We start from the raw sequence: 27,512 nt of genomic DNA, 5'->3' as shown, positions 1-27,512 counted from the left end.
AAAATTAAATTCAATTAAATTAAAAGTTCCAAGGGGTTAAAAAAAAATCTGAATATGGGAACATTGCGTTTTGAAAATATATATAAAAAATACTTTCTTAACTTTTTTTAAGCTCACAGACTTTTAAAGGATTTAGCTTGTCTCTGGCTTAATTTAGTCAGCATACATTCAAATCTTAAAACCAAGTTTGAATGGAAAATGGTTTGGTCAAGAAGTAAATTCAATAAATAAAAGCATTTCCAGCTTCATCATAATAATCAATGAAGACAAAAATATATTTTGAGAGAGTGAGAGAGGTCTTGAATTGAATATTTCTGTATCTCACACCTCAAAAAAAAAACCTGGACGTGCATTGTGAAAATAAATGCATTTTGGTTTCATGATAATTATTACAGAAGGCACAGTTTAATAATGATTTCCTGGATAAGTTCAAAGTACATTTAAAGGAGATTTCTAAGTGGAGCATTCTGTAGGGATACCATCAAATGTACGAAAGAAACTATATGCACATTTTGTATCATGCTGTGTATAGATATTTTAGATAGATAGATATATTGTGTAAGTACAAAAAAACATGGAAACATTTGATTCATTCATTTTTATTTATTTATAAGGACAATAAATTAATTTTGGTGTATACAATTATATAGTATATTAACATTGTTATATAAGTGTTTCACTAATGATAATAGTATCCATGGATAGGTTAATGTACGGGTCCATTTATACAGAAGAAAAAAAACTATTGAAAAACATTAAAGTTCTATCCAAATCACACCTCCTATAAATCATTTGCATTGGTTGGTACTTTTTAATAAATTTTCCATTAGCATCATAATTGCTTTATGCATTGTGTATAAAAAATATTAATGTATTACTTTGCAGTTTTATTTATGAGCCAGTCAGACGGACATGTAGAAGCGCAGACAAAACAGTCTGCTCTTAACCCCGGTTCTCGCGATATTCCTCGAGGTTTCCGGTGTTGTGAATGTGTGTCTGCTAAAGATGGCGCTCAGCATCCGATGCCGTCCTATCCGAAGTATTCGGATGCGAGGTGAGATTAAGCTTACTCTGCTCGGCCGATCAACAGATCTGTCAGGATAACATGATGCAGCCTACATCAGCTACACCTGCCCCAAGCGAGCCTTTCTCAATGTCTTATTTTATCTTACAAATACAGGTCGGAATGACAGTGGGGAGGAAAATGTACCTCTCGATCTCACAAGAGGTAAGTCAGATGAACCTAGTGAACTCCCTACCTAGACAGCATTTCTGGGCATCGTAGGCTTGTTCGGAATGTCAGCCTCGCGGGTGCCAAACCCAACTATGATGCCTCAAAATCTTTGCTGCACTTGGTTTTGAGACACAGCCTTAAACTAATGCAACATATAGATCCGTACACATTTAATGCTCTTTTATAAGTAACGTATACAGTACTTAAAAACAGAGAGAAAAAAAACATATACCATGGTGTTAGAGGTGTCGAATGCGTTTTAGTATTACGTAATGGTTGCATGAAATATGTATCTCTTCAGTCCAGCATTACAGGACTGTAGGGTCCAAAGGGTGTAACGTTAGGGACCAAACAACAGTCTGCTGCAGCAAGAAATCATGCAAAATAACTTTTTCTTTTTGTAGTGCCATTTTATTTGTTTATTTTTTCAATGAATAATATGTCAGCTGACGTTCAATTTAATGGAGTTATACTTATAAAATAATTTGTTTTTCTTTTTTTGCTTTTCTTTAGGTAACATTAGTTAGCAATGAGAAAAAACAACAACTTCTGAAGCATTTATTATTCTTAGTTTAAAGTTAGCTAATACTTAGTTATTAGTTAGCTAATACTTTACTTTAAAAAGGCATCTATTGATATTTTAGTATCTTAAAATACAGCCCTAGCCTATTTGTACTAAATAACAAAGATTAATTAACACTGTAACAAATGTATTGCTTATACCAAAGGTATTATAGTTTATGCATTGTTAGCTAACTTGTTTAACTACAGAGTCTTTACCTGAGATCATTGTCAAGATTGACCTTTTATTGTAGTAATGCGATCAATTGATTTTTTTAATGTATTTGCTATTATTGAAAGTATGATTATACTTTCAAACAAACCGTTATAGATCACGATCACCGTACAGCTCAACAAACAATTCAAAATCTTAACTGAAATGCCACAGTTCATTGTGTACATATACTGATTTGTATTGATTTATTCTCTGCACAAGACCAGCATTTTTCTTTAGTAATTAGGTTGCTGTTAAAGTTTCCTGTCTTGTGGGCTGAACACAAAATCCTTGACAAACAAGTGTTCGAGAGTTTCTTAACCCTTGTGATCATGAAAAGGGTTTTACTTGCATATTGCTGATGTGTTTTGTTCCATATAGTAATGGGTTTATTTATAGGCATTATTACCAGTATTGCTGAATACACCACAATATGCTAAAAATAGCTTTGTTATTGTTTGTCTTTTAGTGTTTGTGGAGGGAAAGTAGCTCATTAGCTGTTGCAGGGTCATGATTGTGTGCTGTCATTGCTGATAGGTTAACCTTCAGACAGTTTTTTCCATATGACCTCTGTGTGGATGGCCTTTTCTGGATTAATTTGTTAGTGTTAAACTGGCTGGATTTTGTAATTTGAGTCAGAAAAAGGTTGCCTTGGTTTCCTGAGCTCAGATAACATTAATCCAGTACTTGTATTCCAGTCATGAATTCCTGCGAAGACCCTCAATTGAAAAAGTTTGGGGTCAATTAAAAAAAATAAAAAAAAATAAAAGTAACACTGTGATACAAAATAAAACAAAACACTAGTACTGTGAAATTGTATTACAGTTTAAAATAACATTTCTTTTATAATATATCTTAAAAAGTATTTTATTCATGAGATGGCACAGCTGACTTTTTTTTTCAGAAACAGTTTTCAGTGTCACAATTAGGGGTGGGCAATATGAACAAAATCTTATATCACGATATGAGAAATATCTCGACAACTATATATATCTTGATATAGTTATTTTTTCTTTTAATAATGTTTTTTATATATTAAGATTTGATACCATAGAATTTTCATAATCCTTGTCACCAATGTCAATATCAAACTAATACATGAAAATAATAATAATTTTTTTTAATAAAAACTCAAGCTCACTGGAGATACAAAAACAGTGATGAAATAAGAAAAAGAAAGTAATTTGCTCTGTTGTTTGTGTTTTCAACGGCCTAAAATCAGTTGTTTTAAACTGCAGTTCTTAAAAACATATGCAAACATTACGTTTTCGTGACCGCGCGCACAGCCACGTAACGTGAGCACTCGCATGATGTTATTCACGCGTCTGCCTGCATCCCCGTGTAATGCATCTAAGACTGCCGTCATTGAAATAATGAAAACGTATTGCCATAAACAATGTATTTTGGGGTACCACAAAATAAACAATAGAGAACAATATGAATCGATAGACTTTTAATTTCATCCATCCGATTTATATTGTCATATCGCCCAGCCCTAGTCACAATTAAAAAGAAAATACATCTTATTGATCCCAAACCTTTGAATGACAGACTACCTGTATTTAGACAAGACCTGAGCTCCAACTTCTGAAGCATTTATTATTCTTAGTTAAAAGTTAGCTAATACTTAGTTATTTAGTTAGCTAATACTTTACTTTAAAAAGGCATCTATTGATATTTTAGTATCTTAAAATGCAGCCCTAACCTATTTGTACTAAATAACAAAGATGAATTAACACTGTAACAAATGTATTGCTTATACCAAAGGTATTATAGTTTATGCATTGTTAGCTAACTTGTTTAACTACAGAGTCTTTACCTGAGATCATTGTCAAGATTGACCTTTTATTGTAGTAATGCGATCAATTGATTTTTTTAATGTATTTGCTATTATTGAAAGTATGATTATACTTTCAAACAAACCGTTATAGATCACGATCACCGTACAGCTCAACAAACAATTCAAAATCTTAAGTGAAATGCCACAGTTCATTGTGTACATATACTGATTTGTATTGATTTATTCTCTGCACAAGACCAGCATTTTTCTTTAGTAATTAGGTTGCTGTTAAAGTTTCCTGTCTTGTGGGCTGAACACAAAATCCTTGACAAACAAGTGTTCGAGAGTTTCTTAACCCTTGTGATCATGAAAAGGGTTTTACTTGCATATTGCTGATGTGTTTTGTTCCATATAGTAATGGGTTTGTTTATTTATAGGCATTATTACCAGTATTGCTGAATACACCACAATATGCTAAAAATAGCTTTGTTATTGTTTGTCTTTTAGTGTTTGTGGAGGGAAAGTAGCTCATTAGCTGTTGCAGGGTCATGATTGTGTGCTGTCATTGCTGATAGGTTAACCTTCAGACAGTTTTTTCCATATGACCTCTGTGTGGATGGCCTTTTCTGGATTAATTTGTTAGTGTTAAACTGGCTGGATTTTGTAATTTGAGTCAGAAAAAGGTTGCCTTGGTTTCCTGAGCTCAGATAACATTAATCCAGTACTTGTATTCCAGTCATGAATTCCTGCGAAGACCCTCAATTGAAAAAGTTTGGGGTCAATAAAAAAAAAAAAATAAATAAAAGTAACACTGTGATACAAAATAAAACAAAACACTAGTACTGTGAAATTGTATTACAGTTTAAAATAACATTTCTTTTATAATATATTTTAAAAAGTATTTTATTCATGAGATGGCACAGCTGACTTTTTTTTTCAGAAACAGTTTTCAGTGTCACAATTAGGGGTGGGCAATATGAACAAAATCTTATATCACGATATGAGAAATATCTCGACAACTATATATATCTTAATATAGTTATTTTTTCTTTTAATAATGTTTTTTATATATTAAGATTTGATACCATAGAATTTTCATAATCCTTGTCACCAATGTCAATATCAAACTAATACATGAAAATAATAATAATTTTTTTTTATAAAAACTCAAGCTCACTGGAGATACAAAAACAGTGATGAAATAAGAAAAAGAAAGTAATTTGCTCTGTTGTTTGTGTTTTCAACGGCCTAAAATCAGTTGTTTTAAACTGCAGTTCTTAAAAACACATGCAAACATTACGTTTTCGTGACCGCGCGCACAGCCACGTGACGTGAGCACTCGCATGATGTTATTCACGCGTCTGCCTGCATCCCCGTGTAATGCATCTAAGACTGCCGTCATTGAAATAATGAAAACGTATTGCCATAAACAATGTATTTTGGGGTACCACAAAATAAACAATAGAGAACAATATGAATCGATAGACTTTTAATTTCATCCATCCGATTTATATTGTCATATCGCCCAGCCCTAGTCACAATTACAAAGAAAATACATCTTATTGATCCCAAACCTTTGAATGACAGACTACCTGTATTTAGACAAGACCTGAGCTCCACTGTTTTTGGTCCTGTGTGAAAGTCTGGTAATATTTGTGGATTTAGTTTTGTTTTGGTACAGATGACTGAACATGTATCCTGTGTGACTGCTGGAGGAAATAAGTCCTAAAGTGCCATGTTTGTAGTATCTTTGAGTGTCTGTACTATTTTATGTTAGCTTGTTTTGCACAATATTAAACACTAATGTTCATTTCATTGTACTACTTCATGAGAGGAGCAAATACCTCTTTCCTACAATTATTATGTTTTATTTACTTATTTCTGAAGTAATTTGTGAAGTGAGATGATGTCAGGAAGTCCAGCTGTGTCTAGCAAAAACACTCTGCTTTTGTTCGCTTACTAATTTAACTGATCTGTGCTTGATTTCATCCATTCATGCATTGTGGTTGTAGCACGACATTACTGGAAACGGTGCGGTTATTTACGTCATGCTGTTACAGGGAGAACATCATATCTTTGTTTCGCATCCGTATTTATTTAATGACCTCACACCTCTTCAATCATTTTTTTTTCTTCCAGACCCCTCTGAGAACATGCGAGAGATCCTCCAGAATGTGGCCAAACAGCAAGGCGTCTCGAATATGCGCAAACTCGGCCACCTGAACAACTTCATCAAGGTTTGTCATCTCAAGGAGCTGCAGTGGACCAGGGAATGCAGGAATCAATGTAGTTAGCTGCTGAAATCCTGACTTATCCAAACATTTTCTTGCTGATACTGCAGGACAAGCTCTGAAGAGACTAGTTTTAGGTTGTCTGAACGATTAGTGCACTTTCGTTAAGCGATAAGGGATCTGTCATTTTTACTGAACCTCAAACGTGTAAGAGAGTTCTGTGGAACACAAAAGAAGATATATAAGGAATTTTGGCAACTAAACAGCTTTGTTTCCCATTGACTTGCATAGTATAAAAAAAAATACAGTGGAAGTCAATGAAAACTGAAACTGTTTACTAGTTACCAACATTCTTTATTTTATCCACATAAAAAAGAAAGGGTGAGTAAATGATGACAGAATTTTCATTTTTAGGTGAGTCAGAATTCCCTGAATTAGTTCTTTAACTGGGCAAATAAACCAACTGTAAATTACCTTTAACAGAATGTAGAGAGTCTGAAGATGAAAGCAAAGAGGAGAAAATACTGTAGCATTCACATTGTGTGAAATATTGGAAGAAAATCATAAATAAGCCACTGAAGTGGGGTAGGGGGTTTGTATGAATTTACACATATACTCAGGAGAAGTTACTTTCTTCAGAAAAGTTTGGTATTTTCTTTTCATCTTACCTCCATAATACTTGATTTCAGTGTAGTATTTAAAAGTACAGCACTGCTTTGTTTACAGCAGTAACCAAGGAAACGTTGTTTGGCCATAAGTGAGTGAATTTGCATTTTAATTCAGTTAGTCTATGATGTTATTTGGATCGTGATTAAAGCTGAAGTCAATGACGCTCTAGCGGTTAATAAACAGAACTGCTTGCGTGTTGCGGAAGAACATTGTAGCCGGAACTACTTCTCTCTGTTTATGTCTATGAAGAATCTCAAAGGTACTGGGTTACTCCGCCGCGATACCCCTGAAGCAATCTAAAATAGTCCGAATATAAACACTTATTATAGGTGCACCCTAGTGATTCAGGACAAGCTAAAAACACGGTTTGGAAAATGGATTCATGGTGTACTCGCTTATTATATACATTTTGTATACTTTGAACACAAACAAAGTTACGGACCGCAGCTCTAATTGGTTGTTTCTTACCGGGAGCGGCTTCAGGGGTACCGCGGCGGAGTAATCCAGTACCTTTGTGATTCTTCACAGACATAAACAGAGAGAAGTAGCTCAAAAGTTACCCACTGCAGCTTTAAAATGCAGTGGTTCTGTAATTTTTCATGTGAGCACAGTCGGGGAAAAACCTTGATAAACCGTGAAACCACCAGAATCCTAGAAAAACCTTGATCTCATGAAATTAACTTCTAATCAATTAGTTGGTTGTTGAAAAATCTAGTTTAAAAAATACTGCCTATCCTTAATGCATAGCAGCCTGCTGAATCTGGTACATCTGTTTGGTATTACAGCACGGGAGTCCTACATGTGAATACTACTTACCGGCGTTTGGGAAAATTGAGTAAACAGAGTACTTAATGGTTTCCGTCAGTTAAGGCCTGAGGGCATTTCTGCCACACACTTACAGGATCTGGGCTGAAATAAAAGCATCTGGGCAGACATAAGGAATTAACCCGAGCTCAGATGCTCTCAAAGTACTGAAGTGCTGAATCTGGATCAGTTTTGCATTTTAACACAAACAGGGTAAGAGCGGCAGTGCAGATGTAATCTTTTCCAGATCGTGCAAGTTCAGTCTTTTGATGCCGGCTAGCTGCCACACACCCAGGCTGAGGACATGTGCCTGTTTTGTGGTTCCCAGCCAAAGTGAGTTGCATATGTGCTTGCCTGTCTAATGGCTTTAAAAAGATAGGGAAACTCTTCAGATGGCTCTGTGGCATTACTTTTACTATTACAGTACACAAAATGTAAAAATGCAGTTCACTTCATGTGATTTTTATTTTGTAGAGTCTTTTATTTTGTTTCTAGTTGATCCGTCACAGGTGGCACTGACTGTAGGATAAAGGGCAAACTCTGCTTTTTTTTCCCTCTGTGTATTTGTTAACCTTTACTGGAAATCTGACTGGTTCATATTCACCAATTCACAAGAACATTAGCAGTTTGTTGATAGCATTGTCATATTTCAGCAGTCCCTTTCAGTCTAACAGGTTTTGTCAAGTCAACCAAGCTGTGAAGTGTATAAATCACCTAAGGATGAGAAAACCATACCCTCCAACTCTGAGCATGGATGTGTTTTTGCTCCCTGAGAAATACCATGTAGTGTTCCAGGAGTACTTTGAGTATTTAAATACACATAGATTCATCAGTGTCTCGACTTGTTTCCAAAGAAAAATAAATAAGTGCTTGTTTATGTCTCCAATGCAGCTGCTCTGCAATGTCGGGCACTCCGAGGAAAAGTTTGGCTTTACCTATGAAGAAATAATCATATGGTGAGTCATAGAGCAAAAAAAATCATTACATTAGAGTTGTAAGGTTGAAGCCAAAGTGTTGTTTTTTTTTTCAGTTATTTTATTTACATTAAATTAAATTATACTATTTTGACCTAAATAAATAAAACAGACATTCAAAAGTTTTGAGTCAGCAAGTGTGTGTGTGTGTGTGTTAAAATAATCACATTTATATTTTTATTCCGTAAGAAAATTGATTGAAAGTGACAGTAAAGACATTTTTATATTACTAAAGATTATTTCTTGATGAGTGTAAGAGACTTATTTAAAAAAAAAAAAAACATAAAAAATTGCATTTGAACAGTAGTATATAAAATAAAATATTTTTTTTCTAGTAAACGTTACCATGTGCAATCAATCATTAGATTTGTTTTCATAATTTTTTAATTAAATGACTTCTCTTGTTTTATGTCTGAGCAGAAAAAAAGATATAAAACATAATTTTTTATTAAACGTCCTGTTTTACTTTGAGTTATGTAACAATGCTTCATGTCTCATGTTGTCTTTCCTGTTTTTTCACAGCCTCAGGTTGGCGTTGCTCAATGAGGCTAAGGAGGTGCGGGCGGCTGGATTGCGTGCTCTTCGCTACCTCATCCGAGACGGTAACATCCTTCAGAAAGTGCTCCGGCTCCAGGTGGATTACCTGATTGCCAGGTCTGTGTGACATGTTTTCATAGTACTGTATGCAGGCCAGTCATTTTAGCAGTTTAGTTCCGAGCTAGGGATTGTGGGATAAAGAGTAACTGTTTCCATCAGAAACCAGACTTGATGTTAAGTCATGGTGAGTTGTGGATCACCTCGTGTTAGTATCTGACAGAGAGAGAGGAGGAGTGTTCATGTGAAGAGCTAGTCAAGTCCAGTTAAGGTCATTTTGAAGTGGTGGTACTGTAAGGATGTGCTACTTCCTCTGTCCTGTCTGAACACCCAAGTCAGATCTTGGATAGGAAAATTAATAAATTAAAGCGACCATTTAGAGGTAATACTGAACTTCCCCAGTGCAGCTGTTATTATGGTTTGACAGCATTTCACTGGATTGACTACTAATGTTGACTAATGTGACCCTTTGACCTGTAGGTGCATTGACATCCAGCAGAGTAATGAAGTGGAACGCACACAAGCACTCAGACTGGTGAGAAAGGTGAGATGGGAACACTTCCTGCTGTTCATTCAATAATGAAAAAAATCACAGGAGTCCTGTTAAAAAAAAATTAAAGGAGTCATAAAATGCGAGTTTTCCTTTCTCTTTGGAGTGCTACAAGCTGTCTGTGTCTTTTTACATAGAATATGCACTCGAATAAGCAATCAACCATTATGTCCTCACAATGTACACTGGCCTGTTTCTTTAGCAGTGTTCAGCGTTCTTTTTTTCATGCATGGAAGTGCCGGTATAAGTGTTTTTACAATGATTTTCCAGATGATCACTGTGAACGCCCCGGTCTTCCCAAGCTCAATCACAAACTCCCTTATTGCTGTGGGTAACGATGGACCACAGGAGCGGGACCGTATGGTTCGTGCCTGCATCGCCATTATCTGTGAACTTGGTAGGTTTGCAGACTGATCAGTGAACTGTAACGCATCAGTCCGTGAATGTTTACGTTGACCTCATGAATGTCCATGTCCATGTTTGTGTGCAGCACTGGAGAACCCTGAGATTGTGGCCAAGAGGGGTGGCCTCAGCACCATCCTGAAGAATGTAATCGACTGTCAGCTCAGTCGCATCAATGAGGCTCTGATGACCACCATCCTGCACCTGCTCAATCACCCACATACACGGCAATACGTTCGCTCTGACGTGGAGCTTGAGGTATGGATCAGTCTTCAGCAATTAACCCATCAGAAGTTCTATTATTTCATATCCCATCATTGTTTTAATTATTTATTTATTTTTATCAAATGTTATAAGTAAATAATACTGCTGCAATGTTATTTTATTATTCGTTTAGTATTGTTAGTTTGTCTTTAATTCAACCTTATATAACGTTTATATTACTATGTGACATTCATGTGTTTTATGCAATTTACGTAAAGTTTTACTTACTTTTTTTTCAGCAAATCCTGGCACCTTACACAGACTTTCATTACAGACACAATCCAGACACAGCAGAAGGTCAACTCAAGTGAGTGTGCTGCGTTAAGGACTTTCAAAGTAGATTTTGTTATTGGTGACACAAGCATGCAACTTTTATGTGCTGCATGTATGGATGAGTGCTATTTCTTTCTACAGAGAAGACAGGGAGGCTCGATTTCTGGCCAGTAGGATGTCCATTGTTGCTTCCCTTCGCTCTTGGTCAGGTAAGCAGTGCTGCTTAAATTCTGTGGAAAACTGTGACACTTTCTCTGGAATCCTTGTAGTCCCAGATTTCAGTCAGTGCTTAAGGTTGATTGTGTAACCGTGCGTATGTTAAGCTGATGCATCTGAAAAGAGAATGTTTGCAAGCATACTGTAATGCATCGTGCATCTTTTAAATGTAATTTTCCTCATGAGTGCACTTCTCAGACCGAACCTGTTGTTTTGTCCCACTGTACTTCCAGGCATCATTAATCTCTGCAAATCAGGCAACTCTGGAATCCAGTCTCTCATTGGTTTGCTGTGTATACCAAATATGGAAGTGAGGGTATGGTTAAAGGAAATAATTAGAAAGCTTGCAGAACACACAGTATGCAAATCAAGCAAGATGTGCTTTTGATTTCAAAAGCTACAACACTAATTTGGTACATATTTTGTGTTTTTAATACATTGTTGGTTGTGTAATTAATGTTTACAGTTTATATATAAAATAGCTGTTATGTTAAAGGGTTAGTTCACCCAATAATCAAAATTATGTCATTAATGACTCACCCTCATGTCGTTCCAAACCAGTGAGACCTCCGTTTATCTTCAGAACACAGTTTAAGATATTTTAGATTTAGTCCGAAAGCTCTCAGTCCCTCCATTGAAACTGTGTGTACGGTATACTGTCCATGTCCAGAAAGGTAAGAAAAACATCATCAAAGTAGTCCATGTGACATCAGAGGGTCAGTTAAAAATTTTTGAAGCAACGAAAATACATTTTGGTCCAAAAATAGCAAAAACTACGACTTTATTCAGCATTGTCTTCTCTTCCGTGTCTGTTGTGTGAGAGAGTTCAAAACAAAGCAGTTTGTGATATCCGGTTCATGAACGAATCATTCGATGTAACCGAATCTTTTTGAACCAGTTCACCAAATCGAACTGAATCGTTTTAAATGGTTTTCGTCTCCAATACGCATTAATCCACAAATGACTTAAGCTGTTAACTTTTTTAATGTGGCTGACACTCCCTCTGAGTTCAAACAAAAATAATATCCTGAAGTAATTCATTTACTCAAACAGTACACTGACTGAACTGCTGTGAAGAGAGAACTGAAGATGAACGCCGAGCCGAGCCAGATAATGAACAAAATATTGACTCGTTCTCGGGTCAAGAACCGTTTATGTCAGACGCGTGAACCGAGGAGGTGATGACACTGCGCATGTGTGATTCAGCATGAAGCAGACTGACACACAGAGCGTCTGAACCGAACTGATTCTTTTGATGATTGATTCTGAACTGATTCTGTGCTAATGTTATGAGCGCAGGTAAACCGAAGGCTTGAATCAAGGGCAATCATCGCCAGTGACGTCATTACGTCAAGCGCAAAAGAACCTGTGAACCATTTTCTTCAACTGATTCATTGAATCGAAATGTCCGAAAGAACTACTGGTGATCCGAAAACCGATGCAACTGGTTCTTGACTCGTGATCGAGTCTGTTCATTATCTGGCTCGGCTCGGTGTTCATCTTCAGTTCTCTCTTCACAGCAGTTCAGTCAGTGTACTGTTTGAGTACATGAATTACTCCGGGATATTGGTTTGTTTGACCTCAGAGGGAGTGTCAGCCACATTAAAAAAGTTAACAGCCTAAGTCATTTGTGGATTAATGCGTATTGGAGACGCGAACCATTTAAAACGATTCAGTTCGATTTGGGGAGCTGGTTCAAAAAGATTTGGTTACATCGAATGATTCGTTCGCGAACCGGATATCACAAACTGCTTTGTTTTGAACTCATTCACAACAGACACGGAAGAGAAGGCAATGCTGAATAAAGTCGTAGTTTTTGCCATTTTTGAACCAAAATTTATTTTCGATGCTTCAAAAAATTCTAACTGACCCCCCGATGTCACATGGACTACTTTGATGATGTTTTTCTTACCTTTCTGGACATGGACAGTAGACCGTACACACAGTTTCAATGGAGGGACTGAGAGATGTCAGACTAAATCTAAAATATCTTAAACTGTGTTCCAAAGATAAACGGAGGTCTCACTTGTTTGGAACGACATGAGGGTGAGTCATTAATGACATAATTTTAATTATTAGGTGAACTAACCCTTAAGTCCATGACGTGTGGAGAAAGTAATTTTATTATTGAATTATTGCAGATTGCTAATTAACATTAGTATACACACTAATTAAAATGTAGTTTTAAAATTTTAAAATAAGGAATTACAAATATTTTTAATATTTTGTTAATTTGTATTTATATATATATATATATATATATATATATATATATATATATATATATATATATATATATATATAAAATAACATTTTTGGTATATAATGATAAAAATCAAGTCCTAAAAGTTACACAGTGAGATGTACATATCCACCACAGTGGTTACTGAGTCGGTGCTCAAGCCTCATTATGAGGTACTTCATCACGCTCTGTCACTCTCTTCTCAGCGTGGTCTTCTGGAGGTGATGTATGATATATTCAGACTCCCTGTTCCCGTGGTGACGCACGATTTTATAGAAGCTCTTCTCAGTGTGGGTGAGTGCGACCGCTGCCAGCTTGCACTGATTAACATGTTCATTTCCAGACTACATAAAAAGTCAACTCACATTTACAGGAAAAATGTCCTCTGTCCCTTTTTTTCAGACCCCAGTAGATTTCAGGACAGTTGGAGACTGTCAGATGGCTTTGTAGCCGCAGAAGCAAAAATAATTCTTCCACATAGGGCACGGTCCAGGTAAGGGCATTTGCTGAGCTTGATTAACCCAGAAACTGAGCTAAGTAGTGAAGCATTTAGCTCCAAAGTCTTGATGTGGGTTTGTGTTCTTTGTCCACCCAGACCAGATTTGATGGATAACTATCTCGCCTTGCTACTTTGTGCATTCATTCACAGTGGACTTTTAGAGGTAATTTAACATTTTAAAAGTGTTTCGCCATCCTCTTTTTTCGAACATGAACAATTCTTGAATTGAATTCTATTTTTCTTTTCTTTTTTTCACCCTTGTGTTGTTTCAAACCCATATACGACTTAATTTCTTACATGGGTCACAAAAGGAGATATTTTGAAGAATGTTCATGCTGCTCTTTTCTATGCAATGAAACATATACAGACTGTCAAGCTCCAAAAAGGACGGAAAAACCTGGAAAGTAGTCCATGTTACACTCCTGAATCGGTGTCCGTGATGTTGTTTATTTTCAGGGCCTGGTTGAAGTGATCACTAGCAGTGATGATAGTGTCTCAGTGCGTGCAACCATCCTTTTAGGAGAACTCCTGCATATGGTATTATTACTGCCACAGAAAATACAGCTTAATCTTGTACTATGTCTCATATAACCTTAAATAACCTTCATTTTATTTTCAGGCCAACACCATTCTTCCCCACTCCCATAGTCACCACCTGCACTGCCTGCCCACTCTTATGAGCATGGCTGCTTCTTTTGACATTCCTCAGGAGAAAAGACTGTGAGTTGCTGTCTTCTTGTCCTACATAGCACTGTGTCAAAGCTTTGTGATTATTTCTGTGATTTGATGGAGCTCTGTTCGGTTGTGTTTTGTAGACGGGCAAGTGCTGCAGTCAATTACTTGAAGCGATTTCATGAGAAGAAGAAACGAGGCCCCAAACCCAATAGTCTTTACTTGGACCACATTATTCGCAAATCGCTGGCTGCTCATTTGTTTCGGGACCAGCACCTTAGGCCCCAGAGGGACATTTTTGGCATTAAGGTATGAGCTGGGGACTGGGGAAAGCATTTCTTGGATGCTTCAGCTTGGATGCGATCTGCATTTTTGCTGTGTCTTTTAGGACACTGAGGAGGCCCTGATGATGAACCTCAGAGACAGTCAGATTCTCAGTCATAAACAGAATTTGGAATGGAACTGGGTCCTAATCAGTACCATACTCAAGGTATGAGGTCTCATCCTGCTATGTTTTTTTTTTTTTTTTTAATGCATAATAATGTCACGGCCATGAACCACAATTTGCTAAAAGTGTACGCCCTCGTTAAAACGTTTGAGGTTGGTAAGATTTTTTGTTTTTCAAAGAAGTCTTTTATGCTCACCAAGACTGCACTGATGAAAAATACAGCAAAAACTATATTATTTCGAAATGCTATTACAATTGAAAATAACTTTTATTTTTTTTAGCTTTTTTTATTATATGTAAAAAAAAAAATGTATTTCTTGCGGTGACAAAGCTGAATTTTTCAGCTTCAGAAATCATTCTGATTTCATTCTGAATATGCTGATAGATGCTTAAGAAATATTTATTTTTTCAATGTTGAAAACGGTTGCATTAAACTACTTACTGTTTGTGTGGAAACAAACTGATCTTAAGTTTTTCCTATCATTTGATGCATCCTTAATCAATAAAAGTATACCTTTTTTTGAACACAAGTGAATGTCTTGTGAACATTACATTTAGTAATTTTTTGGACTTAAGCATGCAATAAAGCACCAATCACATTTTCTTTAAATGTAAAAATCTAGTTCCAGTGTGCATTGTGGTATCTCTTCTAATTAGATTTTTAATTGCTTCAGTGGCCAAATGCTAACCTTCGGAACAACAAAGAGGAACAGATGCACAAGTAAGCCATATTGGGTTTCTTATTCTTCTTAATACTTTTTGTCACCTGTTCATTGTTGTAAGTCCTACACTTTCTTTCTCAGGTTTGTACGAAGGCTGCTTTTCTTCTACAAGCCTAGCAGCAAGCTGTATGCTAGCCTGGAGCTGGACCACAGCAAGGCCAGGCAATTAACGGTGGTGGGCTGTCAGTTCATTGAGTTTCTGCTGGAGTCAGATGAGGTGAGAAGAAACCATGCCAAACAACTGAGCCCATGATGTATCGCCCATTATTTACTCACTGTCATGTGGCTCCAAACCTGTATAACTTTCATCCATTTTCCAGTTTCTCAAAGTGTGTTTCACAGAAGAAAGAACGACATAATAGATGACAAAATTTTGAGCTATTTTCTGTCTTCTCAGGATGGCCAGGTGTATCTTGAGGACCTGGTGAAGGACATTGTCCAGTGGCTGTCCTCATCCTCTGGCCTGAACCCAGACCGTAGTCTGCAGAGCAACGGCCTCCTCGCCACTCTCAGCCAACACTACTTCCTCTTCCTCGGCACTCTTTCTGCCCACCCGCAGGGTGTTAAGATGCTTGAGAAGTGCAGCGTCTTCCAGTGGTTAGTCTAGGACTTCGCAGGAATGATGTAGAGATACACAATATATCGGCGTCTTCTAATATTAGCCTCTTTTCTCATTGTTTTGGCAGCCTGCTGAACCTGTGCTCCTTGAAGAACCAGGACCATCTTCTGAAGCTGATTGTTTCCACACTGGACTACAGCCGGGATGGCTTAGCACGAGTCATCCTCTCCAAGATCCTCACTGCTGCCACTGACGTAAGAAACAGACCTACTACCCTTCGACCCCGTTTACCTTAATGCCATACACTACGCAGCATGCTTGTAAGAGCATTCTTCCATGCTGGCAGATCTCTAGTATAGTTCTTGAATGTTATTTTGGCACAGAACTGCAGGCTGTACGCCACCAAGCATCTGCGGGTCCTACTTCGAGCTAACGTGGAGTTCTTCAGCAATTGGGGTATTGAACTGCTGGTGACTCAGCTACACGACCGCAACAAGGCCGTCTCGGTGGAGGCTTTGGACATACTGGATGAGGCCTGTGAAGACAAGGTGAAGTCAGTTAATTCATAAAGGGAAAAGGGAGGATGTTATTGACATCAACCAGTTTAACTTGGCATAAAGCTTGGTCTTGGTAATATAACAAAACGTGTTGATGTTGGAGGCACTTGTTCCAGGAATTTGTCATGGAGATCTGTAAACAGCCAGAATCTAGGTCATAATTGACAATTATATCGTGGCTTGTGAATACATGTCTAATTACATGTGTTGTTTTTACCATCATGTCAACTTAGGCAAACCTGCACGCCCTGATTCAGATGAAGCCAGCGCTAACTCACCTTGGAGACAAGGGTGTGCTGTTGCTGCTACGGTAAAGCTCAGATATTCCCTCTATAACTACTTCATTTAATACAGAGGTTTGAAAGTGCACTACATAATTCATAAGTGCATAACATAATAATTTTAAGTGAAAGTGACGTGACATACAGCCAAGTATGGTGACCCATACTCGGAATTCGTGCTCTGCTTTTAACCCATCCAAAGTGCACACACACAGAGCAGTGAACACACACACACTGTGAACACACACCCGGAGCAGTTGGCAGCCATATATGCTGGAGCAGTTGGGGGTTCGATGCCTTGCTCAAGGGCACCTAAGTAGTGGTATTGAAGGTGGAGAGAGAACTGTACATGCACTCCCCCCACCCACAATTCCTGCCGGCCCGAGACTCAAACTCACAACCTTTCGATTGTGAGTCCGACTCTCTAACCATTAGGCCACAACTTCCCCTTTTTCAGCATCATTACTCTGTGTCGTGAACCTTCAGAAATCAATCGAATATGCTGATTTGCTGCTCGAGACACATTTCTTTATTGTTATTAACATTGAAACTTTTTTTTAGTTTTCGTAGTAACAATATAAATGCCACAATGACTGACACAATTTAAAGCTATAAAAAAGTGTTTCTGATCATTTTGAGATTTTTTTTAAATGAATTGGCACAGACTTGCAATAAACATCTCAAAATATGTTTCCGTTATCTCTGACAAAGCATCTTTGACAAAACACTTTTTTGATTTTGAAAAAGAACTGTTTTAAAAAATAGCAATTTTAAAGAACTGCCTGAAAAGTTTAGTTACATTTTAGCAAACGACTTAATGCATTCAGGCTATACATTTTTTTAATCAGTATGTGTCTTCCCTGGGAATTGTTGTCCCACTTTTATCTTTTAAAGTGCATGCATTAATATAAAAATGGATATTTTGTATAAACTGCTTAACTGGCTTACAGTAAAGTTAAGAAAAGGGTCTTATTTGCATAAGAAACAGCTCCTTTTCCATCCATTTCCAGGTTTTTGTCCATTCCAAAGGGGTTCTCCTATCTAAATGAAAGGGGATATGTCACTAAACAACTAGAAAAATGGCAGAAGGTAATGTATTTTACCACTTTTGAAAGTGTTTTAGATTGTTTACAGTTAGTATATACATCAATAAAATGTATTCTGCATGTTTGTGTTTATTATTTTTCTGTAGTATTTGATTTGCTGTACGCATTTTGTCCAATTATGTTGTTCTGTCCAATTAATTACACTGTTCCCCTATAGGAATACAACCTCAAGTATGTGGACCTCATAGAGGAACAGCTAAATGAAGCACTTACTACTTACCGTAAACCAGTGGATGGAGATAACTATGTGCGACGGAGCAACCAAAGGTTTTCCATGGAAACTTTATCCTTTAACCTGCATTCTGATTTGGAAGGAAGTCATCAATAACTTTTTCCGTGTCTGAAATATTTTTCCAACAGGTTACAAAGACCAAATGTTTTTCTTCCTGTGCATTTGTATGGGCAAATTGTACATGATAAGACAGGCTGTCATTTGCTGGAAGCTCAGGTGAATGTTTTAAAATCACTTACTGTATCACAGGCCCTGATGGTGATGCATTTCTTCATATAAAGTTTCTTTTCTGTCTCTAACAGAATGTAGTTTCAGACCTGAGCTACACCGTGCGCTGCCCAGTGCTGGACAAATGGGATGGCATCAAACAACTTAAAGCTGCTCTTTGGGCCCTGGTGAGCTTGTGTGTGTGTGTGTGTGTGATAGGTGGTGGTGGTGGTGGGGGTATTACATAGTGTACTTTGTTTAGGACACTTCCTGATTTTAGAATTTGTCTTGTGAGGCTCAAGACATGTAGATGTTTTTTCACTACTGTCTTTGTGATAATAATTATCAGTATCATTAGTAATAGTCTTATTAAGTATAAAAAATTTGCTTTGCTTGCTTCAAGGGAAACATTGGCACGTCTAACTGGGGACTGAATCTGCTACAGGAAGAGAATGTAATTCCAGATATCGTCGCTCTGGCCCATGACTGTGAGGTTCTGTCTATTAGAGGGTTAGTGCTCTTGATTTCAGGATCAACCTGGCTGCATATGGCCAAAATTGTAAATAATTTAGATATGGCATTAAAGTGAAATGCACAAATTAGGATTCAGGTGGGTAGTGCGCTTGTTCACTACCCACCGTTGCTCATTTCAGCTAAATGTTTACAAGATTTTAATTTTGTGTCTGTAACAGAAAAAAAACTTTGAAAACATATATACATACAAAATAGCCAATGGTTTTCTTTTTTAGAAAATGTATGGCTTCAGTTATCACAAATAAAATGACAAAAATAAGACACTTTTATTGCAACATTTAATGGTTCCTATTGTACAAGAGATATTACACAACTTAACCATGTGGGTGACCAGACATGAGGTGACTGAAAGTTAATGGTGAACCCCTAGACACTTCCATAGTTTCAAAATTACTTTCTTAGAAACCAGTTTTTTCTGGGTTTAGTTGACTCGCTGAATTGCGTCATACCTCCTCCCTGACTGTTTGGCAATCTTGCATTCTTTCTTTTTCTCTTTGCTGTCTTTTTGTTGCACTTTTTACATCTCACAATGTTTGCCTTTTCCCCCTCTCTCAGGACATGTCTTTATATACTGGGACTCATTTCTAAAACTAAGCAGGGATGTGAGCTTCTCAAACTCCATGGTTGGGATGCAGTTAGGCACAATCGCAGACAGCTGTGGCCTGTGGTGCCGGATGAGGTGGAGCAGAGCCAGAACCTACAGCAGCAGCAGCAACAACAACAGCAGCAACCCCTCATCCACCTGTCCTCAGCTCCCAGCACCCTCAGCCTGACCTCGGAGTCCACCAGCTCTAGACATAACAGTGAGAGTGACTCCACTCAGCCTAGTGAGTTCTGCTCCCATTTACTCATGCATGACTAATGGCCCACAGTACAAGACCTTCTTACCACCTTTCAGACGGGCCTCCTTATATAAAGCATAGACATCTCATATTTGTCATTATTAGCTTAGAATCTGACTGCATTTTACTGCTGTGAAGGTGATTTCAGCATGGTTTCATTTTTAGATTTCAACTACTGAATATTAATAGATCAAGATGAATTAATGTATCAACGAGGTATAGCAAATAGCAGCACATATAGTACTTCCTGAGCACCACAAATGTTTTGTGAAATTTAGAGGTGCTTTTTCCTTCCCCTTCTTGTATTAGGGTTGTGTAATTGTGTAATTTCTTTCACATCCAATTTGATATCAAAGCAAAGAATAGACTTGTAGACCCTTTTAGTCAGCTCTTGGCTGAATTTATCTGACAACTTTGCCTAGACTGACTGTGAGTGATGTGAAATGTAATCTATTTATAAAAGATCTTTTGAATTTTGTAGTGATTAAACTTCAGATAGTTAGAAATATCTTTAAAGCCATTCCCAGACTTGTAAGTGTTACAAAAAATTGGCACTTTGTTTTCAACTGCACCTCTTGATGTATTAGATTCAACTATAAAAATGTATCTTTCTTACTTAATGGAATGGTTGGGCTTATATTTATACAGAGAGGTGCTTCGGTCATGGCTTAGTGACTCTTAGAAGAGTCATGAATCATTATCATCTACCCACTGACTGGTTTTAGCTGACAATGCACAGTCAGTAATCTTGACTTGAATAGAAACTGGAAAAGGGAAATTTTTAGGCTTTTCTTGACCCCCACCTAAAAGCCTTGCTTCCTTTTCAGGCATGTACATCCTGGATGATGACAAGTTAGAAAGCTCTGAACTTTCAGAAGACCAGCCACTGTACCTCAGGCCCAAACTTCTAAAGGACCGCAGCCCCTTCACCATACTAGCCTCCAGTCGGCTTGTCCGAAACCGCTTCCTCATCTCCCTCTCTGGAAAAAAACTCCGTAGTACCAGTGACCCTAAAGGCACTGGTAGCAGCAGTAAACTCCATGGTGAGCCCACGTTAGGAGGCCTAAGGAGGATACGCACAGTTACAGAGCCCTCATTATTCTCTCAAGTTCAGGGAGATGTCTTTAGTCCTGTATTTACTGACGGACATCTGCCAAAAAGCCCAAGCGTTAGTTTGGATACCTCTTTTGTAGGTAGTAAGACTTCGGAAACTCAGGGCAGCACGTGTAGTATTGGCGAGCCGGAGGTACGTCTAAACAAAACTGCAGAACGGAGCTCAGGAGTTGGAGACGTCCACCGAGAGCAGACCAGTCGGGAAAGGCTTGCCTGCGATGGCTCAACCTCTGGGGGCGGGGCTCAGTTTAAAAGTCGCAGCCAGAGTTTCAACACGGACACAACCACTAGTGGTATCAGCTCCATGAGCTCCAGCCCCTCCAGAGAGACGGTGGGTGGCATGGACTCTTCCACCATTGACACGGACTGTGTTAGCCTCAATACTGTCATTAGCACTCAAACTGTCAAAACACTTAATTCTCTCACGCCCCAGTCCAACCACCTTCCCCTGTCCAAATCTAACTCAGTACTGCTGATGCCACCAGGTTCTTCTCATACTTTGCCACGCAGGGCTCAGTCCCTTAAATCGACTTCTGTCACAACCATTTCAAGCCTGACAGACTGTAGCTTCATGTACACCAGCCCTCGGGATGCACTGGGATACGCTACCCTCAAACGACTACAGCAGCAGCGCATTCACCCCTCCTTTTCCCATAGTGAGGCGCTTGCTTCGCCTGCCAAAGACGTGCTCTTCACCGATGCCATCACTATGAAAACTGGCAGCCTGGACTCCAGACTCACACCACGCAGGTAAAGCAGATGGACCAACAGATGGTGCGAAACTCTCTTTTCTGTCATTATGTCACCCTTCTTTTACTGTTTCTTTCATGCTAGATTTGCACTTACACCAACTGTCACACAGCATTCGCGGAATGCATCCTCATTTATCGTCCTTCTCCAAAGGTCAAAAAGTGTCTTGACTCAGAAAAGTCACTTTCTCAGAAGAGTCATTAGAAGTTTAGACATTACAGAGGAAGTCGTTCTTCTTTGAACTTCCTTTTAATATTGTTCCTTTTTGTGATGGGGCTGTTAAAGTTATCAGCCTGATAGAATCATTATATTATCAGTTCGAGAAATATCAATGTTAATCAGGCAAGAAATGAGCACTAGAGCTCCCCATTAGTGTTACCATCCACATAATATGAAAATTACACCCCCAAAAGCCCCCTTCGGAAGCACTGCTCCCTTGGGAAATAATGTGGTGTGTTTCTGATGGTCCCTCTCAGGTATACTAAAAAGCGCTTCAGATGTCTGGGCCAAGGTTCGAGCAGGCCCCAACGCAGATCTCTGCTGCCACGGTGCGTGGACCATCCCTAGGGTTGACGTTCCCCTTTTTCAGTCTGAATGTCAACTTCAGTGCATTTTTACAATACAAAAGCCCTAGCCCCCTTGGCTTCTTTATTGTCATACTTTCCCCCCCTTTTTAATTTCTCATTAGCGCTCCCACAGCCCATACCTTAACCTGATACTCTTCAACCATGACTCCTTGAAATTACCTCCCCACAGTAGGAAGTAAACTCTCCTCATTCCTCATTGATTATATGTTGTTCTAAAAAGAATCTCTAACCTACGTCCTGTCTCCATCGTCACAGAACTCCTTCAAGTAGTTTGATGATGTGAACAAACTGAAACTGATTCCCACAATAGCCAAATTCCCGCATATGATCCAAGAAGCATGTAGAGGTTTTTGACCTACAGAACTTGCATGATGCAGCTAATGACAAACAGCTGCTCATTCTGAAATGTGAATACGCTTCACCAGCCTGCTCCCACATTGACAAACCTACCAATCATCTGCTAGCAGGACTACAGTAATGCAGTATCATCACAAAAATGTCCAAACCTCCTTTCTTGCCGTTTTCTCTCTCCCAATGTTGTCCTTCTTCCAAACGCTTCTCTCTGATCTCTTCCCATTTGTATGAGTACAGGTTTCTCAAGGCTCTGAGTTTTGCATCTCTGGATAAGGAGGATCTTCTGAGCCCTATCAGTCAAACCTCCCTTCAGCGCTCCTCCTCAGTGCGTTCAATGGTGTCCAGTGCCACATATGGCAACTCCGATGACTACATTGGCCTTGCACTGCCCATGAACATCAACAGCATGTTCCAGGTTACTAACTACTCTATGATCCTGTTTATACCTGGTACTAACATCTATCTCTGGTGATCTGATCCCAGTTTGTCTATCCGGGCAGATTTCTCTTCATACATGTCATTAAATACGGAATAATTCATGCAAAAATGAAATTTCTGTCCTTAATTACTCTCCCTCATGTCTTTCCAAACTGTTAGACCTTTGTTCATCTTTGGGACACAAATTAAGATATTTTTTATGAAATCTGAGAGATCTCTGACCCTGCATAGACAGCAATGCAACTGAAAAGTTCAAGACTCTAAAAATACTTATTCAACAAGTCAACTATGCCTTTACAATGTTAATTAAATATGTCTTGGTCAAACTGTCTCAAGGAGTGTATGGTCACTGCTTCCAAAAGGGATAGGATTATCTGAAAAGCATGCCAGTACCAAGTGTAAACTGGCATTACAAAAATACCCTCTGAATTGGTGTCTGAAACTTGACTTTCTTATATTTGTTTGCTAAATAGATTAAAGACATACCATACTTCCAGAAGAGGACAAGTCCACTGTCACAGGACCGATCAGCAAAGTTCTTCTCGGGAGATGCAGATGGTAAAGACTGGAATGGTTGTGTTGTTTAATCAGCTTTGTACTGCATACCATTCCCATTGCATTAGTGCTTCGCTACTCTTTCAGTATTCCGAATGCTGTTCTTTTCCCAGGTTCCAGTGAAGGATCTAGGCATTCTGTTCTGCGATCTCAGCTTAGTATCACAGAGCTGATTGCTGTGAGCCGTTCAGACCAGCACCAGCTGCTGGGTGCGGATGAGACTGGCCTGCAGGAGCACAATGAGGAGAACTGTCTTTACTGTGCAGGGCTCTACGTGCTTGGGTGCAATGTAAACACTCCCACACAAAACCGCACTGGTAAGCTACATGTTTATCCAAATGAATATCACATTGACCAGATGTCCCTAAAAAGCTGTGAGGATGCATGCAATATTTCACGTCAATTAACTAATTACCATATTAGAACATAAGATAATTTGAGTTTCCTTATGTTCTTACAAACCCGATTTTAGACTATCCCAATGCTCCATTCTCGGAATGGTGCAATCAGTTCTTACACAATCTGGACGTCATGCCTCAGTCGAAGTACTCAGGAGTGTCTGGCTGCAGCGATGCTGTCTCTCAGGGCTCTGGTGGCAGCACACGAAGCACCGAGCTTGTTCTTGGTGAGAAATTCTTCAGGCTGGCGATAGTCCGATTGGAAAATTCAGGCAATTCTCAAGCGTTTTGTTTCGTACAGGTTCATTGTTAATTGTATGCCTGCGCATGCTCTCTTTCTGCCAGGGGTGAAAAATATTCCAGAGGATGCTCCAGCCTGCCGTGTTCTTCTGAGGAAGGAGGTGCTTCGACTGGTCATCAACCTGAGCTCCTCAGTGGGGACCAAAGGGAATGAAACCGGACTCCTCACGTAAGGAGACAATTCATCCACAACGATTTCTATTTAACGAATGCTTTCTTCGATCAGTCTTTGGCTGATCATTATTTGATCCTTTTGATAATTTTAACGAGGCAGAATAAAGTGAAATGGGGAAAATGGATGGAAGAGTTATTATTTTTGTCTTTCAAGTGTTCTTTCATTGTAACTTGTTATCTTGCAGAATCAAAGAAAAGTTTCCTTATGCGTTTGATGACATCTGCCTGTATTCTGAAGTTTCATACTTGTTGGCCCATTGCATGTTCAGACTGGCTTCACGACGCTTCATTCAGGAGCTCTTTCAAGATGTTCAGTTCATTCCGGTAATATGAGACCTTTCCAACAGTTGCCCAAAATTAAGCCGAGGTGTTTTTCTGCAACTAATCTGGGTTTTTAAAATCTAGATTGCACCAGAACTCAGATTTTCTTTGTGTACAAATCATATTTTTTGCTAATATTGATGATATCCCTTGCAAATTGTTTTTCTTACTTAATGATTGTTTTTCTTATTTTTTATTATTACTAAGCATACATGTCATAATCTTTTTATTGTAGATGTACGAGGAGGCTGAGAGCATTCTGTCAATGCCCAAGAAGTCTACCACAGTAGATCTTCCATCAGAACCGTGATCCTCTAAGTGTTTTTCACACTATACTCTTCCCCGATGCAGCAAGTATGGATCTCTTTCTTGATGAATGCGCAATAAGAGACTAGGGCTATGGAACAGACATAGGTGGACTGAGAGCGAGTCACCAGAAACATTCCCACAGAAAGAGAAATAGTGGTACGTTAAGAGAACAAACTCTTTTTACCTGAACAAATACACTCTCCACGGAAGTTCTGTAGACATCTACGCGGTAACCAAATAAACCTTCTAAACTGAACGGAAAGTGAAACATGCAAATATTTGATCTATGTGTCAATACGGATTGTATATCAAAAGCAAGCAAGCGAAATCTTTCAAGACTTGTCGAGGGAGATTATTAACTTCCATTTTTTTGATTGCATGTAACAAACACGTTTTTCCTTGAGTGGATCCCTCAACACTACAACATTCCAGCTGTTTTCTTTGGATTTCTCTATTACTAATTTTGGCTGTTTAAAATATGAAATGGCTTTCGCAACCAGGCCGAGCAAACACTCTTAGTCCTGGTGTGACTTGTGCAATTGCTTTGTAAGACAATCATCAAGTAATAATAATAGTCTACAAATGCCAGTTTTTATTTGCTTGTTGTACCGGTCTCATAAAAGGGTTTTAGCTTATTGGTTTTTATCGACGTAGCACATAGTAATCCCTGAGTACATGTATGTACATGTTTTTAATGGTGTTGTTACACAATAATGCAACAGTGACTGTATTGTATTGTGTAACTTTGTTAACTGACTTATGAAACGTCATCCAAAATAATCTGACATTCGAATCAGTAAGATATTTATTTATTTATTCACTTATTTATTGTTTGGTCCAAGCAGCTCCTCTGTCCCTTTCACTTTATTTTAGCCCATTAGCTAGGATAAAACTGACTGCGTATCATTTCTGTCTGACAGTCAGTGTACATGTAGACAATGGGCTTCAAAAGAGGAAGTGAAAGTGCATTTCATCACTGCCATTTTGCAGTTTTACTCCGTTTTAAGTCATTTTAGAGATTTTAACTAACCCATAGAAAGTTTTCTCTTTCTGTAGAGAAAACCGTTAATTATTTGAAGCATTATTAAAACTAAGATTCGCCAAACATATTTCACAATATTTGTATGTGAGAATACCTTTTGTAGTTTATCATCTCTTTCTGACTGCTATTAATTTTTTTTTTACCTGAATGTGGTTAGGAAATTTTGAATCTGCCAAAAACATATTGGGTTAAAAAGTAAGGTTAAACTGACAAGACATGATTAAGACTGATCCATAATATATGACATGTTCTGCTTAAATTCAACTGACCGTCATCCATAGACTACTACGCTTGATCATTGTCAATATTTATAACACCAATTCTCAGTATTTCACATACACATTATTGTTTAATAAGATTTTGAAATGTCTTCAGGGTCAGGATGAATCTAGTTTAAAGCTGCAGTCGGTAACTTTTGATGCTCTAGCGGTTAATAAACAGAACTGCTTGCGTCTTGCGGAAGAACATCGTAGCCGGAACTTCTTCTCTCTGTTTATGTCTATGAAGAATCACAAAGGTACTGGGTTACTCCGCCGCGGTACCCCCGAAGCAATCTAAAATAGTCCGAATATAAACACTTATTATAGGTGAACTCTAGTGATTCAGGACAATCTAAAAACACGGTTTGGAAAATTGATTCATGGTGTACTTGCTTATTATATACATTTTTCTACATTTTGAACACAAACAAAGTTACGGACCGCAGCTCTGATTGGTTGTTTCTTAACGGGAGCAATGTATTTTCTGCAAATGGCAATAGGACCACTGGGAGGAGCCAGAGGAGCTTGATTTTTTTCACAGATTATCTCTCATATTCTACTGTCAGGACATAATGACAGATTTAACAAATATATTTTTACAAAAGTTACCTACTGCAGCTTTAACATTGCATTAAAAAAAAAACATTGGCAAAAAAGGTTATATCCCACTTTGTACGTGTAAATTTGAAGTGAATTTGAATTATTTCTATGCAATGTGCCTGTTAATTCTGTATGCACAAATCACTTGTTATTGAAGATAAGACGATTGCTTCATTTTATTGGCTGGGCCATTTTAATTGTTTAGGCAGCTTTAATTATTTTGCCTTATTTGTATTGGCTTTAACCCTAACTTTAAGAATGAATGAATTTGCCCTTTTTCCTTGTTTTATTTATTATAGGAACTAATAAATCTGCCTTTGCCTGCCTTGGCTTTTGAATTAAGCATCAGGTTTCAACTTCCATAATTTATTCTGAGTGTGATATGGCCAGCGATAATACTATTTGTTGTTAAAGTACTTCCCTTTAGACTTCAGGGGAATTTTTTTAAGTGCATGTGCATTCTAACCCCTATCTGCAGTATAATGGATAGGGAAAAAATAAATATGGAAACTGTCCAAGAGCAACAGATAATGTTTGGGATAGGATGGAGTCTTTTTTACTTATGCTGGCTGGACATTGAAGAATAATTAAGCCACTTATCTGGAATCTTCCCCTAATATTTTCAGAAGTGTTCTTGAATAAAT

General features: G+C 38.1%; 1 protein-coding gene across 1 annotated transcript; it reads left to right on the top strand.

The window, feature by feature from the left end:
• The first annotated feature begins 957 nt into the window (after positions 1-957).
• On the top strand, positions 958-26,075 carry LOC113038675 (rapamycin-insensitive companion of mTOR-like). The gene is made up of 38 exons (XM_026196274.1): positions 958-1,054; positions 1,181-1,228; positions 5,929-6,026; positions 8,385-8,449; positions 8,990-9,121; positions 9,542-9,605; positions 9,882-10,008; positions 10,102-10,271; positions 10,517-10,584; positions 10,692-10,759; positions 11,000-11,082; positions 13,215-13,302; positions 13,411-13,501; positions 13,604-13,670; positions 13,964-14,044; positions 14,127-14,227; positions 14,323-14,488; positions 14,568-14,669; positions 15,302-15,348; positions 15,431-15,566; positions 15,747-15,946; positions 16,036-16,162; positions 16,292-16,456; positions 16,699-16,775; positions 17,757-17,835; positions 18,010-18,119; positions 18,213-18,300; positions 18,387-18,479; positions 18,695-18,801; positions 19,381-19,652; positions 20,495-21,530; positions 22,709-22,886; positions 23,383-23,467; positions 23,578-23,781; positions 23,937-24,089; positions 24,208-24,331; positions 24,522-24,660; positions 24,893-26,075. The coding sequence occupies exons 1-38, from the start codon at positions 1,006-1,008 to the stop codon at positions 24,965-24,967; spliced, it is 5,163 nt and encodes a 1,720-aa protein (XP_026052059.1). The 5' UTR covers positions 958-1,005; the 3' UTR covers positions 24,968-26,075.
• The last annotated feature ends 1,437 nt before the right edge of the window (positions 26,076-27,512 follow it).

Source organism: Carassius auratus, chromosome 21 (assembly GCF_003368295.1).
Source record: "Carassius auratus strain Wakin chromosome 21, ASM336829v1, whole genome shotgun sequence".
Classification (NCBI taxonomy): domain Eukaryota; kingdom Metazoa; phylum Chordata; class Actinopteri; order Cypriniformes; family Cyprinidae; genus Carassius; species Carassius auratus.
Note: the sequence above shows the minus strand (reverse complement) of the source record. Positions and strands in the feature narration are given on the sequence as shown.

What these genes read in the sequence shown, in the direction of transcription:
- LOC113038675 (XM_026196274.1), top strand. Translation starts at nt 1,006, where the DNA reads ATGGCGCTCAGCATCCGATGCCGTCCTATCCGAAGTATTCGGATGCGA. An exon ending in TAATCAGTACCATACTCAAG is followed by an intron (nt 14,670 to 15,301) that starts GTATGAGGTCTC and finishes TAATTGCTTCAG; the next exon opens with TGGCCAAATGCTAACCTTCG. An exon ending in TCCCACACAAAACCGCACTG is followed by an intron (nt 23,782 to 23,936) that starts GTAAGCTACATG and finishes ACCCGATTTTAG; the next exon opens with ACTATCCCAATGCTCCATTC.